Genomic DNA, 20,172 nt, shown 5'->3' with positions numbered 1-20,172 from the left:
TCTCACCTTGTTTAGCTGTTCCCAATAAATCAACCACTGCATCCCAGGATTCAGCCAAGTGACGGTCTTTTGAACTGACTCCAATGCCAGTCCATTCTTTCTTAAATATGTGGCCCAAAACTGTACACAGTGCTATAGGTACAGCCTGACCACTACTCTGCACAGTTGTAACAACATTGCTGGAATTTTAAATTCTAACCGTTAGGTTTAACTCCCTTGGATGCCTTAATGTTTGAGTGGATACTCTCTATGCACTATACCACTGAAACCCTCCTTTGTAAACAATACAATCCCACCTCCTTTACCTTTTTTTTGGAAGTCTGCATACTCATGAACATGGAATTTCAAGTACTGGTCACGTTGCAACCACATCTTCGTGATAACTATCAAGTCACACTCATTCATTTCTATTTGTGCTGTTAGCTCATCTGTCTTGTTCCAAATGCTGTGTGCATATTAGAGAGACTAAGCTCTGAAATTTTATTCTTGTAACTTATTATGGTTCTAATTTCTACTGCACTCTTCTGCATATATTTTCTAGCTCTCCAGTTACACTTTGATTATTTTTACCTCTTCACTACCCACTGAGAAAGTATAGTTCACCATGATACTGATAGTTCAAATGAAGTCTGTTCCAACAGAACAGCTTACTTTGTCCCCAATACTGCCAATGCACCATTAATTGGTACACACTTCTTATATACCAAATTCTGCCAAGAATTTACTACTTTAATCTTATTTACTCTGATAATTTGCAACTGGCACAGTAATATCCAGAGATTATTACCTTTGTTATTCTACATTTTAATTTAGCCTTAAGTTGCTCGCAATTCCTCAGCAGAACTGCTTCTTTAGTTTTTACCTATGTTGTTGGAACTTATGTAGAGCACAATAACTAGATCCTTCCCTTTGCACTCTAAGTTCCTCTCCAGCTCAAAAGAAACATTCTGAACCTTGGCATCAGGAAGGTAACAGAGTCCTCTGGATTCGGTCTTTGCTGTGAAGAACAATATCTATTCCCCATATGCTGTCCCCTATTAACTCTATAAACCTTCAAAACAAAAAACAAAATTCACGATCACGGTCTTAAAATTAAGGAGTCCTCAAAATGTGCCCCTAGTTTAAGGTTCCCTTACAAGAAACATCCTTTACATTTCTGCCTTATCCAATCCATCCAGTTTTTTTTTGCTTCGGGAAGAAAACTCATTTATCTAAATATTAATAGAAATACATTAATTTATTAGAACTTTCTTCAACCCAGGAATAAGACAGCATGAACTTTCTCTAAACATTTATAAATACACATTTTTAAAGAAAGATACCAAAACTGTACAGAATACTTCAGATGTGGTCTCACTTGTACTCTGTACTGCTGAAGTAAAACTTCCTTACTTTTCTATTTGGTTCCCTTGCAATAACATAACAATACCACCTGAACCAATTTGCAATTATGATATTTTGCAATCTGATATTTTCCCACTCATAACCAATCTACATTCCTTTGGAGACTCTCTATCACCTCTTCACAATGTTTCTTTGCCCCCACTTATTTTGACATCCACAGCTACCATGTATTTAGTCCCCTTGTTAAAATCATTGATAGAATTTGCAAATAATTGAGGACCTAGCACTCATCCATTTGGTATGCAACTAGTGACAGCTTACCAACTTGAAAAAGATCCATTTATCCCTATTCCCTACTTCTTGTTAGCTAACCAACTGTTTACATTTCCCTTTAAACCATGTGCTCTTATAATGTGCAGTAACCTTTGATGTACGTATCAACATCAATTGGGTTATTTAAAGGGGCCATTTAATAAGAGTACAATTCTAAGCGTACAACTGATTTGTTTATGCAGCTTATCAAATGCCTTTTGGAAACCCAAATACACCACATCCATTGATTACCCTTGTTTTGACCATGACAAATTAAGATGCCCCTTTTTCAACACTCCCTCAGTTGATCACAGTAAATATTTAAATTTTTTTTTAGTATGCAGCTATCACATTTCAATTAAAGGTTTGCCAGATCAAAAAGCAACAAAATTACAAAGTTTAATTAAGTGAAAGAAGGACTTTATTACCTACTATCCCCAAAATAATAATAAACACATGCAACACATGTACAAACTCAGGTATAAAGTGTTTAAAAAGTAGGGAGGTACCCTAGTACAGGCAGCAAGGTAAAGACAATTGCATTTTAGAGTCCTTAATATGTTATATTTTAATTGAGGCAGTTGATGTGGACTCATACTTTGCTACAATGGCAAAATTTCTAGATCTGGATTTTGGTGAAAATGGATTGTTCCAAGATTGCTTTTTCACTGTACTCTAACTTTGAAGTTGAGACAGGGAGGGGTTTCCAGCTTCTTTTTGTGATTAATTAGTTTTTTTCCCTCTCCTTTCCATTTTTAGAATTCTAGCTGCAATTCTCTTCTAGTCCAGTTTTAACTTATCTTTCAGTATCTTGAGTTTCTACTTCTAGATGTTCCACCACCATTTTGTAATTTGTGTTTCCTGACTTTCAGACAGAACTCTACTTCAAATTGCTTAGCTATCCTCCTTAATTTTTCTAAGGACAAGGCTTTCACTTCTTCGTAAGTTACTTAATTTGTGCTTTGAAAGCATTATCAACTGGACATTTTAACACTTTTAATCTTAAGATACTTGAGAAAACCTTTTTTATGGTTTGCTTTTAAAACTGCTTTTGGAAGAACTGTTTAGTTCTTCATTCCAATTCTTTCTTTAGTGGTTTCTAATTAAACAACAAACTCCCAAACTTACTTTTGAAAATCATTACATTTGCTACTTTGCAATCTGCTGGGAACCTTTCTGAATCTAAAGAATTTTGGAAAATTATAACCAATGCACCTATGCCTTAGAATGCAGGCCAACTGATCTTGGGGATGCTACTTTCGGTCCAAGAATATTTCTAGCAGTTTTCCCTTGGGCTTTAGCGATGGGTTGCAAGTTCATCCCTCCCACCATCTCTTGATTTTCAGGTTCCTTTGGAAGACTTCTACTGAGTAGACAAATTAACTGCTCAAAATCTCAATTTTCTGGACTCACTCACTTTCTCTTTCCAGGACCATTTCTGCCATTCTTTTCCTATCCAAATAAATTTAGAAGCTTTTTAAAAAATATTACTATTGAGCTTTCTCTCAATTCCCTGCTTTCTACCTCTAATTTCTTAGTGTAACTACTGCTCATGGGCCTATAAGCTATCTTCCCTGTATTCTTGTTTCTGCTGAGCAAAATCTCCAAGGTCTGTGTGATGCAGTGGCTTCTAGCACTAGTCATGATGTCAGCATGGCAATCAGTCAATGCAGAATCTGAGCAGGCTCGCACCCTAACGGAAACATGGCCCACAATTTAGCTTTATAATTGATCTCCTCCCAAACTGTTTCTACATCTTAATTTTTCAAATTCAGTTCATCTCTCAATAACGAAAAAACACATTATTTAATTAACAGAGCAACCCTACCAACATTTCCTAGTTTATTATTTGAACATCAAATACCCTTCAACATTCAGGTTCCAGCTTTGGTCACCTTTCAATTATGTTTCTAATGCCAGAACTGATTGTCCAAGGAGTCACGTTTGACTTGAAACGCTAACTGTTTCTCCCTTCTCCCCAGAGATTCTGCCAGACATGGGTTTTTTCTAGTATCTTCTGTTTTTATTTCAGATTTCCAAAATGTGCTGTAATTTGCTTTTACCTCTGTAAGGCTTCTCAGGTCATACCGAGAGCTGTTTCTATCGGTGCTCATTATTCACTCTTCTCGTTACCAATGCTATGTGTATTCACATACAAGTCTTTAAAACTTATTTTGAAACCATTCTTGCTTTCTCTGGGCTTACTAATCCTACACTAGGTTTTGAACATCTCTGAGGATGATATTCCAGTTGAGGTATAATTGTTAAATAATTTTGTGACCAGAGTAGGGATTGATTTAAGAACATTATGACTTAACTGAGAAGTGGATATTGAGGCATCAAAGGGAACAAATACCAGTCTCGGAGAATACAACCGAACTTAATTGACTTGACACAACTCTCTTGCAAATCATTTTCATCAATATCCACTGGATGAATCCACAAATTGGTACTAATTTGTTTTTTTTTCCCACATCGGAGGAGATTGTAACAATGCTAACATGGTGAAATAAAGGAATGCATTATTGAAGATGGGTCTTCTTTCAAGGCTGGGCTAAAGGAGTAAAATGGAAAATGCTGTAAATCTATTATCAAAAATATTTGACTGATTATACAATAGAAACAACGAATAAGGAAAAAGGTATTTCACATTAGATCTTGCACCTTAAGCATTGAAACACTACAGTAATAGCAAAACATTATGTTTACATAACTCCACTAACCAAAAACAGATGGTATGATGTTAGAAATGTTCATCTTACTACTCTAGGAATGTGACCAGTGGTTTTGATCACCTTGGGAAATTATTGTACCAGGGCTTGGAAATAGAAAAAAGTGTAAAAATAGGGTACAAAATTATAAAGGCAACCCTAAGATAGTTTGCGATGCAATTACCTGATTACCCATGGTATATATGGGGTAGAAAAATGAATCTCAGGTTTTCATTCCATTGTATAAAATTCTAAGCAATACTCTAAATTACAGCATTGTTACTGACATACAAATCATCGTACTTTGCATTTAAATCTTTATCCCCAGTTTGACTACCACAGGGTTTCTCACAGCTGAACCCATATCAAATTTCCATAGCAATCAAAAAGTTGTAGAAAATTCAACTGAAATTTTGCACATTACACAATTTAGAATGAGTGTACACAAACATACATCATGGGTAGTCAAAGAATAGGTTTAATAAAAATAATTAAACTTCCATTTGCTCTATAGAACTTCATAGAAAGTAATTCAATAAATTACAAATGACTTTTTAAGACTCATTGTACTACAGAAAGCCAATTCAGACTACACAGAATACAACCTGCAAGTACTGCAATTGTCCAAAATAAAAACACACAATCATCAAGCCTCCAGCAACATAATTAAATACATGGTCAGAGCAGCTACCAAAGTTTGACTTACAATAACTACAAATACACATATTCAATTTACCAACTCATCAGTGATCCTGCTAATGGCAGCACGTATTAGTGTAATTCTTTTGTGTGTTTGTTCATGTTGACTAATGCTACATTGGTGCATCGCATCAGCCACTGATTGTTACACATTGTTGTCTCCTGCAGCTTTAATTTTGTGGGCATTTTTTAAATATTAAAAAAGCAGGACCAATGTAACACCACCTGAACACAATTATTGAGAGTCAGTAAAAATAAAGGAAACAGTTATTAAATCTAACCTGGAGGCAAATGGAGACAATGTGACATTTTACATAGATGTTTGAAAACTGTGGTCTGTCAGATCTCACCATTGTAAGAGAATAATGACAAAAATAGTTTATTACTAGACATCAGGGAAATATATGTTTATATACAGTAATGCTTCATTTCAGACAGAAGGAGCAATTCGGTATATAAAGAAACCAGCACTGTATAATTTAGTTTAATGCTGCCTGTGTTTAGCACTACAAAATTACTGTAAAAATATTTTAAAGTATTCACTTAGTTTGCATACTTTTTAAAGCTGTGGTATCCTTTTAGGTGGCATGTACAAACTATATTTGAAAATCTAAATACTATCCTGCACATACACCAGTCTTCAAAGGTACCAGTCATTGTTAACTTGAATATTAAAATCAGTACAATTAAAAGTTGCACTGTTTTCAAAGATTCTTCCATTTGTCGAATCAAAAATGCAGTGGATCATACGCATGTTTTTGTGAATTATTTTTTAAATTGCCCCATCTAGAGTAATGAAATTCCGTTGAGGGCGTAACAAAGCCCAAATTTCTAGATGAAATATTTAGAGTACAACCAAACCCGGACACATTTTCAGAGAAATTCAACAGATTTATCCACGAAGTTCTGTGCATATTAAAAATCATACTCTAGGTTGGTTAAGCATTCTGGAAGAGCAAGCTAAAAATCAATTTGCTTCTGTGCTGTAATGTGTGTTCCTCTTACATCTAATAAAAAGTATTCAATTACATACCTATACACCATACAGCAAAACTGGGGACTGTACCTGTTTTTGATATGGTATTGGTCTATGAAAGCAAGCAAAAAAGTGGGATACAACAGCTTTAAAAATGACTGCATATTAAACCTCTCTTTGTAAACTGTTGCCTCTAAATACATTTCTAACTGTGAAATCAACAAAATCTCAATACTGCAAATGACATTAATTGCCTTTGCTTCTAGCATATGGGTACATGTGCATTTTAACACTGCTTTGCAATAATTTCACACCAGCTTTTGATGATGATTTTTTTCCAGTCTATTACTGACAGCAGAGAGGAATATTGTGTATGAAATTAAAACTACTGCGCAAATACAATATGTTAGTGTAACAAACAGAATTATACAAACAAGTCACAAGTATAATAATTCTGCAATGCACACAGTCAATAGTGCTCTGCTTTGTTAGTTCTATCATCCTGGTGAGCTTCTTATATCAGAAGACATTTGTTTAGTTTTCAAATTCAGTACTGAATGCCCAATGTAAAACTGTAGTTCAGTATTGATTAGTATGACGCTGGTAGGCAATAGTTGCTGGGGATCCAGGTTTAAATTGGATCAGCACTGTACCCACAGCCCTTTCCAAATAGAGGTTGGCATGGTTCCTATGGAAAGATGATAATGTGCGCCAAACAATATTTCACTGCAGTGGAAACAATTTTATTTTTCAATGCAGCGAACTAATACACTGCTCTGCAGTGATAATAAACACTGAAAACTGTATAATAAAATGCATCACTTTCTCTTCTATTTGTATACTTTTATTTGATCAACACAATGATTCCTATAGTGGTTTTTGGCAGGAATGCACTGTATATTCAATTTACTAAACCACTCCTTAAATACTCCCAAAGAAGCAAGGTAATGTAAATTGGGATCAAAGAACCCTTTCTGGACAGAATTCCTATTTCTGTTGCCTATGTTGGGACACCAACTAATCATTCCCATGAAATGAATAACCAGGCAAAATATACTGCACGTATCAATGTGACTTCCCATGGCACCTTGCCCCCTTTTAATAATTTGCAGAGAAAGAACACATGCAAAGTGAAAGTACTCACTACAACCAGCTACATAATGTGATAAATGAGACATCTTGCAAACTGCGAACAAAGCAAATATTATACAACTATTTCTGTAAAACTTCTAAACTAGCACTGCTGAGGTAATAAATAAATAGCCAGTTTTACGGCCAATTGGGAAAAAAAAATCTTCCAAATAACTCAGAAGTGTACCTGAATTTTAAAACTGACAGTGCATCACAACACTTTAGCAATAAAATGCAAACTTCCATTTTGACTGTTGCCATGTTGCATTATCAAGATGTATATTCTACAGTTTTAATGACATTCATTAGCTGCCAGGGTTATTGCTGTGTCTCCTGCAGTTTGATCTGAGTACTGAAATGAGCGTCAAGGAGTTTGTGGATTTATATACAGAAAGTTAATACGATATGCATAAAGGTATCCTCATTTTCCCTAGTTCACACCAAATATATTAAATATACGGCTCTCATGGTGCATATTTATTTTATTAAAATTAATTCCCTAAAAAAAATTAACAACTAGCACTGTGATGCTTCAGTATTTGTTACAACTGAGAGCACACATGGATTCTGTTTAGCCTCCCAAAACAACTTTACATGCAAGGTACCATTAAATACTTTGTACCTATAAATAGATACTGAAATCCTCTCAGTTAATCACAGATGAGTACTTTTTTCTGAATCATCACTGGACTATTTACAGAAAAGAACCATTTATACTAATCAATGAAGCTGTTCCAGTGTTAGATCAAATATATTATTTCAAGTTCAGTCTTCTTCACTGGAATCTGAATCATCTGGTTGAGTTGTATCTTCACTAGTAGACAATGATGTTGCTTTCTCAGATGCATCATCTCCACTATTTTCATGTGAAGAATTCTGTTCTGTTCCCTCTTGATGTTCTACTGTTTCCTTTGTAGGCTTGGGCTTGGTTACATCTGTATTTCTATTCGTCTGTACATCAAAGATATTAGTCTGAGGGAATCCTGCAATTGGTATGTTAAGGCCTGGAGAGAGTAGAATGCCTGGATAAAGCATACTGGACAATAACAGTGGATTAATAGCCAGAGGACCGCTGGATGTTACTGAGGCAGAAGCACTTGTGGTTGGTGTAACCTTCCTAGGAGAAGACGCAGCAGAACTTGACACTGAGATTTCATTACAAACATCCACATTTTGTTTCTCTGTCCTTTCATTTGATCCATCTGTTGGCTTGAAGGAATCTATAGTGCTACTTCCCTTTCTGTCCTTGGGAGCAGTCTCTGAGGATTTAGTTAGTAAATCTCCCATACCAAATATATTAGGTAACCCTGCCATATTTGAATGCATCATAGGAAACATGGAAGTCAGGGATTTTGTCTCTCCACCTGTAGATGGAAGGCCTGCAGGGAATCCCATCAATCCAGCTGTCAATTGCAAAGACTGTAAATTCTGGAGATTCTGTTGCAAACTTTGGAGGCTGTTTAAGTCCATCCCAGCAAGAAGGCCATTGGCGACTAGGGGGTTAACAGTCATAGCTGCAGCAGCAGCTTTGGTGAGCTCACTTTTTGGACGTCTACCCCTTCGACTAACCTCTTCTCGCACAACAGGTCCTGTGAGGATGCGGTCAAACATATTTTCCGGTAAATACCCCTAGGAAAGAAACATAGTCTATATTAAATACTTGCCATATTTATATACTACAACAAGCCAAAATGGCAAAGTTAGATCACCAGCTGGCCCTTCTTCCTATTTTGATCTATTTTCTTCCCTGCTCACCTGAAACCACTAAGACATTGGTTTACAGGTATCAAACCTGCTCAGGAATCTGAGCATATCACCATTCTTCATTTGTAAGCATATCAAATGAGTGTCACACATTACAACCACAAGAAATGTCATAGACTATGATGTTTTCTTGCAAGAGTTATCATTAGACATCTTAGGAACAGGAGTGGACCACTTAGCCCATTGAACATGTTCTGCCATTTAACATTATTGCTGATCAAACAGTTCAATGCCTCTTATCCACACTGTCCCTATAACTCATAACACCCTTAACACACCAAAATTTAGCAATCTCTACTTTAAACACACACAACAGTCCACAGGTTTTCAGATTACCACCCTCGGAGTTTAAAAAAAACTGATTTTAGCCCTAAATGGCATCACACTTATGTTGAAATTGTGCCCCACTGGCTTTAAACTCCCCAACCAGAAAAAAATAGCTTACCTGCATCTTCTCTATTATCATAGGAATCCCTACAGTGCAAAAAGAAGCCGTTCGAGCTAGCACTGGCCCTCTGAACAGCATCCATTCCAGACTCTGTTTCCTCCATCCTATTCCTGTAACCTAGCATTCATCACAGCTAAATTTAGCCTGTACATTCCTGGACACTACAGAGTAATTTAGCATGGCCAATACACCTAACCTGCACATCTTTGGGCTGTGGGAGAAAACTGGAACACCCGAGGGAAACCCACACAGACACGGGGAGAACGTGTAAACTCCATACAGTCACCTAAGGCTGGAACTGAACCTGGGTAGATTTCAATGAGATCACCTCTGATTCTTCAAAACACTTCAGGACACTTGGACACAATATACATTCTTTCTTCATGGGATAATCCCATATCATGGAACAAATCTGGGTGAACCTGTTGCATTCCTTCTACGACAATAACATCCTCCCTGAGGTAAGGAGATCAAAACGGCATATTTAATCAAACTTCTATACAAGTGAAGCAAGGCTTCACTACTCTTGTACTCAAATCCTCTTGCAATAAAGGATAACATTCCATTAGTTTTCCTAATAACCTGCTGCACCTACATGTTAGCGTTCTTCGACTGATTGACAAGGATACTCAAGTCCCTTTGTACATCTACACTTTACAACTTCTTCCCATTTAAGAAGTATTCTGCATGCCTGTCCACCTATCAAAGTGGATAACCCCACTTATTTCAGAAATGGGATTACTTTTCCCTAACTAAGAACTGAGCTTAAACCAGATGACTAAATTCAGCACATAACTGGAATCAAAACTAGGAGTCCTGCTGAATAGACAAACTATATTTTACCTTAAGCAGCTTAGACCTAGTAGCATGCTTCTTTGCATACTGCTCATTTTCCAAATACAAATAAATAGGTCAAATGTGGTCAGCAATACATACAGAAGTTACAATACAGAAACAGGCTTTTTGACTCAACTCACCTATTTCATTTTTACCATCCACAAAGTTATTGTTCTAATTGTGTTTACCCATCCTGCTCCCATATGCTTTCAAATATTTTCATTTCCCCTCCATGCTAATTAAATCTTGAATGTCAAGTTTTTCTTCAGCCACCAATCCAGAATATGAAATGGAAGGTCTTCGATGTTATATCAAGAAGTCTTTCCGGACGTCAGTTCTAAATTCCTTGCATTGGAAGTTCTATCTACACCCCTCATCATAACCACCAGAAACAGTCCTATCAACCTGTTAATAATTTGAAATACTTTTAATTTTCTATCCGCAAATGGGTATTGCTGTTATGGAAAAAAATCCTTCATATCTATGTTTCTAACAAGTGAATCTATTTCCTGACAAAATGGGCAGTATGGATATTTAATTAATGTAATTGGAAAGACTAATTTCAAACATACATAAGTGTAAGGTGCTGCACTTTGATAAAGACATAAGGAGATCATGCATTGCTTAAGTCACAAATCTGAAGGGAGGTAAAGAAGAAAAAGCACAGATGCACAAATCCCTAATAGAAGTGAAGCAGATTAATTAGGCCATTAGAAAATCAAATCATTGGGATTTATTTCTTGTGAAGTGCAGCAAAATTATATTAAACACAATTGAATGTTAGTTAAGCCAGAGTGTTGCACACATTTTTGGTCTCTGTATGATAAAAACATATGCACTGAATAAGATGCAAAAAAAGTTCTCAAGAATAATATAACAACTTGAAGGATATATTTATTGAAGACTGAGCAGGCCAAGGCGCCTGGCTGAGGGGTGACCCGAAAGAAGTCTTTAAAATTATGATTCGTTTGATAGGATAGATGGATAGAAAATGCTTGCACTTGTGGGTGAAGTCCAAAACCCAAGAACATTAAATCCAGTAGGGAATTCAGGAGAAGCTAATACAACAAACTTTTATTAACTAGCATCTAGAGTGTGCCGATTGATCAAACGCTGCAGATAATCAACAGGTATACATAACCATAGTCAACCCTAACCAAGCAAAACTTTGAGACATTCACCTCCCTCAAAAATCTTTGTAAAAAAACATCAATACACCTCCTAAAATCAATGTAAAAACACAGAGTAAGTATTAGAAATTTAATGCACATCACTGTTATACTTTACTTACAGCATAAATCAAATAATAATGGAACTTTGCATATGAAAACATTGGTAAGAATATAGAACTTGCTGCTCCCAGTTGAGGTTGTTAGATGCATTCAAAAGTGGAAGCTAGATAAACACCCAGAAGGAAGGGGAGAAAAAAAAAAGAGTACACCAACAAGGTTTGAAGAAAAAGGTTGAGCAGAGGTTAGTGCGGAGTTTAATCCAACAAATTTTAAAGGATTTAAAGGGTAACCTAATTGAGACACTTAAAATGATATAAAAATTGAATAGATTCTGCTAAGTGCTGATCTCTATTGCAGGAATCCAGACAATCTGTAAACAAAAAATGCTTATTGTTACTTCATAAATTTCTTCCTTATCCTCACACTTCGCATTTCAACACTCACTTTAGTTCTTTAATTATTCTTATAGCTCTCATTAACTTCAGTCTTTAATTTAATCAACTTCTCACCACTTAAACTATTTGATACCATCCAAAAAGAACTGGGAAAGTGTGCTTATTCTATAGTTCGGCTACCTCATCCTTTGAGAAAAGCAAAAAAAAAGCCAACCGTTCATGCATGATGCTACATATGGATCCCTTTGCATCATTGCTTAATTAGATGACTCTTCAACATTTATGAAATATGCCCCAGACCAAATCTAGTTTCCAATCAATTTATTTATTAACTTTATCCTTTCTAACTGACTCACAAACTTCATAATATTTTGAACATTAGGCATGATCTGATCCAACTCAGTACCCATAATTAAAATTACCCTGACCTATTGGGTGCACCATACTGCTTGCATGAGGCTTCTACCAATTTTAAGAATCCATTTTCCTTTCCAGCACTTACTCACTTTCTTCCCAACTTAAGAGTGCATTACCAGAATTTTTCAGAACAATAATTTAGTTTTCACACTCACTCCCTCCACCAATTGTCAGGACCGGGTTGAAGACAACTCCGTAAATAATTAAAAATAAAACAGTTGAACAGGTATCTAAGAGTGAGGTACTTTACAGGGTTAAACGAACAACAGGAGGAGTGGGTCAAAGCACAAATGCTCATTCAAAGCACTGGCACAATGCAGCAAGTGGTTTTCTCCTGTGTTGTAAAATTCTATGATTCAGCTCTATAACACGACTACATATTTTTTCTCTATAATTTAAAGGTATGTAAACCAACTCAATGTCAGAAACCCTTTCAACGAAATAATCAGTTCCAGTACCCCACGTGTATTTCCTACGTATTGCAACGAGTGCATTTTAACAGATGGTCATGAAACAAAATTACTCCTTCCTGTCTATTCTTTTGGTATCAGATAACTTCCTTTTCCTGTTTATATATTTTTTCTAATTAATTCATATGACATCAGTGTTGCTGGCTGAGCAGGCATTTGTCATACTGGCCTTTATCATGTAGTGGTGAATTCTTGAATTGCTGCAATCCATGTGCTCTATGTAGACCCACAATGCTATTCAGGTGGCAATTCCCAGATTTTGACCCAGTAACACTGAACAAACTGCAATATATTTCCAAGTCTGGATGGCAAACAGTTTGGAGAAGGACTTACAGGTGGTGATGTTCCCATGTATCTGCTACCCTTATCCATTGAGACATTAATACATTGAATTTGGAAAGTGGAAGAAATCTTGGTGAATTTCTGCAGTGCACCTTAGCAATAGTACACACTGTTGTTACTGAGGGTCATGGGTGGAGGGTGTGGGGATTTGTTGAAGTGATGGCGATCAAAATGGCCGCACTGTCGTGGATGGTGTCAAGTTTGAACAGAATCCTTAGTGTGAAGCAGGCCATTTGCCCATGGAGTCCACACTGACCCTCTGAAAGGCATCCCACACAGACCCACGCCATCTTATCCCTGCAAACCTGCATTTCCCATGGCTAGCCTACCTAGCCTGCACATGCCCGACACAGTGGGCACAATCTACGTAACCTGCACACCTTTGGACTTTGGGAGGCAACTGGAGCACCAGGAGGAAACCCACACAGATTTGGGGAGAATTTTCAAACTCCACATAGACACCAGAAGGGCAAGTCATTATCCTGAGGAATTCCTGCAAAGAGCTGAGATGACAAGCCTCCAACAACCACAATCATCTTCCTTTCTAACATTCATGATGCAAAGAGTTTTCTCCCTGATTACCAATGACTCCAGTTTTGCTAGGGTGTCTTGATGCCACACACTGTCAAATGTAGCCTTCATGTCAAGGACAGTCAGTCTCACCTTATCACTGATGTTTAAATTTCACAGAGCAGATTACCTAATTATGAGAAGTCACAATTCATCTCTGGCATCTAAACTACGGACTAAATTGATGAACTATATAAAGTGTAGAACAGCACTTTAGTTTCCTATTACAAAGTTAGAACATAGAACATTACAGCGCAGTACAGGTGCTTCGGCCCTTGATGTTGCACCGACCTGTGGAACCAATCTGAAGCCCCTCTAATGTACACTATTCTATTCTCATTCATGTGCCTATCCAATGACCATTTAAGTACCCTTAAAGTTGACAAGTTTACTGTTGCAGGCAGTGCATTCCATGACCCTACTGCGCTGAGTAAAGAAACTACTACTGACATCTGTTCTTTATCTACCACCTCTCAATTTAAAGCTATGTCCCCTCGTGCTAGCCATCGCCATCAGAGGAAAAAAGCTCCCACTGTCCAACCTATCGAATGCTCTGACTATCTTATATGTCTCAATTAAGTCACCTCTCAACCCTCTTCTCTCTAACGAAAACAGCCTCAAGTCACTCAGCTGTTCCTCGTCAGACCTTCCCTCCAAACCAGGCAAAATCCTAGTAAATCTCCTCTGAACACTTTCCAAAGCTTCCACGTCCTCTCACGCGGTGACCAGAACTGTGCGCAATATTCCAAATGTGGCCGCACCAGAGTTTTGTACAGCTGCTGCATGATCTCATAGTTCCGAAACTCAATCCCTCTATTAATAAAAGCTAACAAACTGTATGCCTTCTTAACAACCCTATCAACCTGGGTCGCAACTTTCAAGGATCTATGTACCTGGACACAGAGATCTCTCTGCTCATCTACATAACCAAGAATTTTACCATGAGTCCAGTACTCTCCTGTTACGAGATGGAGTAATATAATTGAAAATTATGATTTCAAGTAGTTGTGATCCACAATTAAATGAATCTCAACAAATTGATAATCCAATATGGTGGATTTATGATTGTACTTGAATAGCTTTGAACATTAAATTGCTAATGAGATGATTAGATTCTCACAGTCAAACTGCCAGGTTGAGTTGTTGAAAGACAGCACTTAATTACCTAGTGGTCTAAACTTACACTTTTACTATTTCAAAACAGAGTACAAATTACAACATCAAACTTCAACATGAAACCTTTCAAAATTTTATTGCATTACTTACCGACTGCTTTACTACACTTGCCCATTCTGGAGCAATTCCAAACTCGGGATTTTCCTGCAGCCACCTCTCCAAGTCTTTAATCGGAGGAGCCAGTGAGCCACCCACCTAAAGCAAAAACAGCCTTGCAATTTACAGAACTTTACTGAACATGGTTTAGCTTTTCTCTCCCAAATTTCCCATGTACCAAGTTTGAAAACAGCAATATTGTAAAACAAATAGAGTCCATACCCAGGACAAAGTATTAACAGTGCTTTATGAAAGGTAAACCTGATGCTTGAAATCTAAAATATAAACAAAAAATGCTAGACATATTGAACAGATCAGGTTGCTATTGTAGAGAGAACGAGAACAATGTTTCAGGTCTGTGACCATTGGCTAGAATTCAAATGTTCCAGATGTAACTGGTTTTAAGCAGCACAGAATCCAAGAAAGCAGAGCAGAAGAAAGATGTTCATCAGAAGTAGCAGGAGCAGTAACTGCAAATAGAAACTGTGGAACTTAATATCAAGTCTAGATGTTTACAAAGTGCCTAGTTGAAAGATGATGCACTGAACCTCCAGCATTCATCCAGATTCATTAGAACAGCATAAGAGTCCAACAAAAGGGACAGAGTAAAACAGAGACTTAAAATAAGAGACAGCCAGAAACTTGGGATCACTCTTGCAGATTGAATGGAGGTGTTCAGTAAAGTGATTGCTCAATCTGTTTGGGATCCCCAGTGTAGAGAAGGTCATATATGAAAGCTGTATATTTAATCAAAAGTAGTATAATTAAGTTGCTGTTATCTTTAAAATTATGAAATGGGATTCCAGATTGTGGGAATGAAGAAGTTAACAGGGCCTGTGTTATATCACTTCTACATAGAGATGCAGTGAATAAGGAAGTAGGGGTATTGGCCCTGATGGAAGACTAGACCAGGATGTTGTGTGAAGAATGGTTCACTGGAATGCTGAAAGCAGAGGGGAAATAAAGATGTACTGAACACTGACATTGCATTAGATGCAGTGGAAAAAGCAGAGGATGGTCCATTCAATGTTGGTAGACAGAAAAGCGAGGACAAGGAGTCTCATTGTGGCTTTGTCAAGCAAGGCGAAGGAAGGAGAGCAGTGTATGGGAAATCAAAAGGACTGTGTTGACCATATTGTAAAGGGGTTATGTTTTGAATGAAAAAGACAAGATCTATCAATATTACTGGTGTGAAAGATGGCATCGTCAGGACATCCAGCAAAGAAGTACAAACTGGCAGAATAGTGTCTTTAGGGAAGTGGAATGGGAGGAAGTGAAAATATACTTTAAAGCTTTGTTATAGAATTTTTGCATGCCAATTCAAGTTCTCAACTGAAGAAAAATTATTAGCCTATCTAGGAGATAGACTGTCAAAAATAGGTAATAAGATAAAACATTTAAAGAAATAGAAGGAGCAGCCATTCAGCCCTGAATATGCTCTGCCATTCAATAAAACTATGACTACTAATCTCTACTTTCAACTTCACCTTTCTATAATTTCCTCAGTATCACAACCTTTTGGGTGAAGATATTTTTCACTTTAATCCTAAATACCAATTTCTAACCTAAGACAACATAGTTGTATAGTTCTGTACCTCCCGTGTACTAAAACGGTTCGACCTGCAGGGCAACATCTAACCTGTGTTAAGCTTGGGAAAAAAAAATCGAGGAACACAGGAAAAATAAGAATTTAAGTAGAAGAGAGGGAACCGATTTGAAAGGACAAAGAGTTTCTACATCTTGCTAGTCTCCAGGTTATGGTTAATAGTGTAGGAGTAATATTAAGCTAAGTTGAAGTAAATAAAGTGATTTGTAAAGTTTAAGGCATGTCAGGTCAGCTTAGCCAAACAAAATGAAACTGTGGCATCTGGGGAGTGGAGGACACTTCTCATGATCTGGACAAGTCAATGTTGGGGAATGCTTACTGGCTACAAAAGATTGAGCTCTCAGTTTCAAAGGTCTATCAGTAACTAGAAATATGTGAGGCAGAGAACTACATGGATGGCATGATTACAGAGGCGGTCATATCACAGATGAGCAGCAAGCAAGAGATAGGGAATGGGTACCCTTGCAAAAGGTTATCAAGAAAGTCAAGACAAAATGGCAGGAGTGCTCAGAGGTCTTTCTCACTAACTGGTTAGATTTGCCCTTCTATTTCTGTTGTTCTGAACATTTAGAACATAGAACAATACAGCGCAGAACAGGCCCTCGATGTTGCACCGACCTGTGAACTCTTCTCAGTTCATCTCCCTACAAAATCATTCATGTGATTATCTAAGGATTGTTTAAATCTCCCTAATGTGGCTGAGTTGACTACATTAGCAGGTAGGGCATTCCACGCCCTTACCACTCTCTGCGTAAAGAACCTGGCTCTGACATCTGTCTTAAATCTATCACCCTACAAATCTATTATTTGTAGTTATGCCCCCTCATACACGCTGAAGTCATCATCCTAAGAAAAAGACTTTCATTGTCTACCCTATCTAATCCTCTGACCACCTTGCATGTCTCTATCAAATCCTCTCTTCGCCGCCTTCTTGCAAATGAGAACAGACCCAAGTCTCTCAGCCTTCCTCATAAGATCTTCCCCCTAGACCAGGCAATATCCTGGTAAATCTCCTCTGCACCTTTTCCAATGCTTCCACATCCTTCCTGATATATGGGGACGAGAATTGTACACAATATTCCAAGTGTGGCCGCACCAGCGTTTTGTATAGTTGCAGCATGATATTGCGGCTCCGGAACTCAATCCCTCTACAAATGAAACCTAACACACTGTATGCCTTCTTAACAGCACTATCCACCTGGGTAGCAACTTTCAGGGATCTATGTACATGGACTTCAAGATCCCTCTGCACATCCACACAACCAAGAATCTTTCCATCAACCAAGTACTCTGCCTTCCTGTTATTCTTCCCAAAGTGCATCACCTCACATTTAGCTGCATTGAACTCCATTTACCACAGCCCAAGTCTGCAGTTTATTCAAGTCCCCTGCAACCTGGAACATTCTTCCACACTGTCCACTACTCCACCGACTTTAGTGTCGTCTGAAAATTTACTAATCTATCCACCTATGCCTACGCCTAAGTCATTTATAAAAATGACAAACAGCAGTGGTCCCAAAACAGATCTTTGTGGCACACCACTAGTAACCGGACTCCAGGCTGAATATTTTCCATCAAACACCACTCACTGCCTTCTTTCAGAAAATCAGTTTCTAATCCAAACTGCTAAATCGCCCTCAATTCCATGCCTCTGCATTTTCTCCAACAGCCTACAATGTGGAACCTTATCAAAGGCTTTACTGAAGTCCATGTATACCACAACAACTGCCCTACCCTCATCTACATGTTTGGTCACCTTCTCAAAAAACTCAACAAGGCTTGTGAGACATGACCTGCCCTTGACGAAACCATGTTGACTGTCTGAAATCAAATTGTTGCTTGCTAGATGATTATAAATCTTATCTCTTATAATCCTTTCAAAAACCTTTCCTACAACAGAAGTAAAGCTCACTGGTCTATTATTACTTGGGTCACCTCTACTGCCCTTCTTGAACAAGGGCACAACATTTGCAATCCTCCAGTCCTCTGGTACCAAACCTGCAAACAATGACGACTCAAACATCAAAGCCAAAGGCTCTGCTGTTGCCTCCCTAGCTTCCCAGAGAATCCTCAGATAAATCCCATCTGGCCCAGGGGACTTGTCTACTTTCACTCCTTCTAGAATTGGTAACACCTGTTCATAACTAACCTCGATCCTTTCTAGTCTAATACCTCATACTTCATTCTTCTCCTCAACAATATTCTCCTTTTCCGGAGTAAAAACCAATGAGAAATATTCGTTTAGCACCTCTCTGATCTCCACAGGGTCGATACTCAACTTCCCACTTCTGTCTTTGATTGGCCCTATTCCTACCTTAGTCATCCTTTTATTCCTCACATATCTGTAAAAAAGCTTTAGGGTTCTCCTCTATTCTATTTGCTAAAGACTGCTCGTGTCCTCTCTTTACTCTTCTGAACTTTCTCTTTAAATCCTTCCGAGCTGATCTGCAACTCTCCATCGTCTCATCTGTACCATCTTGCCTCATCAACACATAAGCCTCCTTCTTCTTCGTAACAAGAGATGCAATTTCTGTAGTAAACCACGGTTCCCTTACCTAATCACACCCTCCCTGCCTGACAGGGACATACCTATCAAGGACATGCAATATCTGTTCCCTAAACCAGGTCCACATTTCCATTGTCTGCATCCCCTGCATTTTGCTACCCCATTCTGTGTATCCGAATTCTTGCCTAATCTCATCATAATTGCCCTTGCCCCATCGCTAACTCCTGGCCCGCGGCATGTACCTATCCCTTTCCATCGCTAAACTAAACGTAACTGAATTATGGTCACTCTCACCAAAGTGCTCACCTACAACTAAATCAAACACCTGGCCTGGTTCATTACTAAGTACCAGATCCAATGTGGCCTCCCCTCTTGTCGGCCCTTCGACATACTGTGTCAGGAAACCCTCCTGTACACATTGACAAAAACTGATCCATCTGATGTACTGGAGTTATAGCATTTCCAGTAAAGTTATGGGGAAGTTAAAGTCCCCCATAATGACCACTCTGTTCCTTTTACTCCTACCCAGAATAATTTTGCTAATCCTCTCTTCCACCTCTCTGGAACATCTGCGGAGGCCTATAAAAAACCCCAAGCAGTGCGACCTCTCCTCTCCTGTTTCTAATCTCAGCCCACACTACCTCAATAGACGACTCCTCATCAAAAGTTCTCTCAGCCACTGTTATATTATCCTTGGCTAACAAGGCCACACCTCCCCCCTCTTTTACCGCCTTGCCTGTTCATAATGAAAGATCTAAACCCTGGAACCTGCAACATTCATTCTTCACTCTTCTCTATCCATGTCTATGAAATGGCCACAACATCGAAGTCCCAGATACCGATCCATGCTGCAAGATCATCCAACAAGTTATACAAAATGCAAGCAGAGGGAGACCAGGAGCTGAGAACTCAAGCGAACAGAGCATGTAAAAGCATGTAACTCCTTAACCAGTTTGAAGGGCTGTGAAATTGACAGTCCAAGGAAAGTGAACTGTAAATTAGGTTAGCGCGCGGGGGAGAGAGCGCACGCGGGGGAAGAGACTGCGCGCCCGGGGAAGAGATTGCGGGGGGGGGGGGAGGAGAGAGCACGCGCGGGGGGGAAGAGAGAGAGAGAGAGCGCGCGGGGGGGAAGAGAGAGAG

General features: G+C 38.3%; 1 protein-coding gene across 11 annotated transcripts in view; it reads right to left on the bottom strand.

Annotated features, from left to right (window-relative positions):
* Positions 1-4,827: 4,827 nt before the first annotated feature.
* The window catches only part of chd9 (chromodomain helicase DNA binding protein 9), a 257,884-nt gene continuing 242,539 nt past the window's right edge, over positions 4,828-20,172 (bottom strand). For all 11 annotated transcript variants that reach the window (XM_072547352.1, XM_072547351.1, XM_072547350.1 and 8 more), the window contains 2 exons: positions 14,915-15,019; positions 4,828-8,802 (listed from right to left, as the gene is read on the bottom strand). In XM_072547352.1, the coding sequence (XP_072403453.1) occupies positions 7,939-8,802; positions 14,915-15,019 (969 nt within the window). In that variant the 3' untranslated portion in view covers positions 4,828-7,938. The remainder of the gene's footprint in view (positions 8,803-14,914; positions 15,020-20,172) is intronic.

This window comes from Chiloscyllium punctatum, chromosome 26 (assembly GCF_047496795.1).
Source record: "Chiloscyllium punctatum isolate Juve2018m chromosome 26, sChiPun1.3, whole genome shotgun sequence".
NCBI classification, from domain to species: domain Eukaryota; kingdom Metazoa; phylum Chordata; class Chondrichthyes; order Orectolobiformes; family Hemiscylliidae; genus Chiloscyllium; species Chiloscyllium punctatum.
Note: the sequence above shows the minus strand (reverse complement) of the source record. Positions and strands in the feature narration are given on the sequence as shown.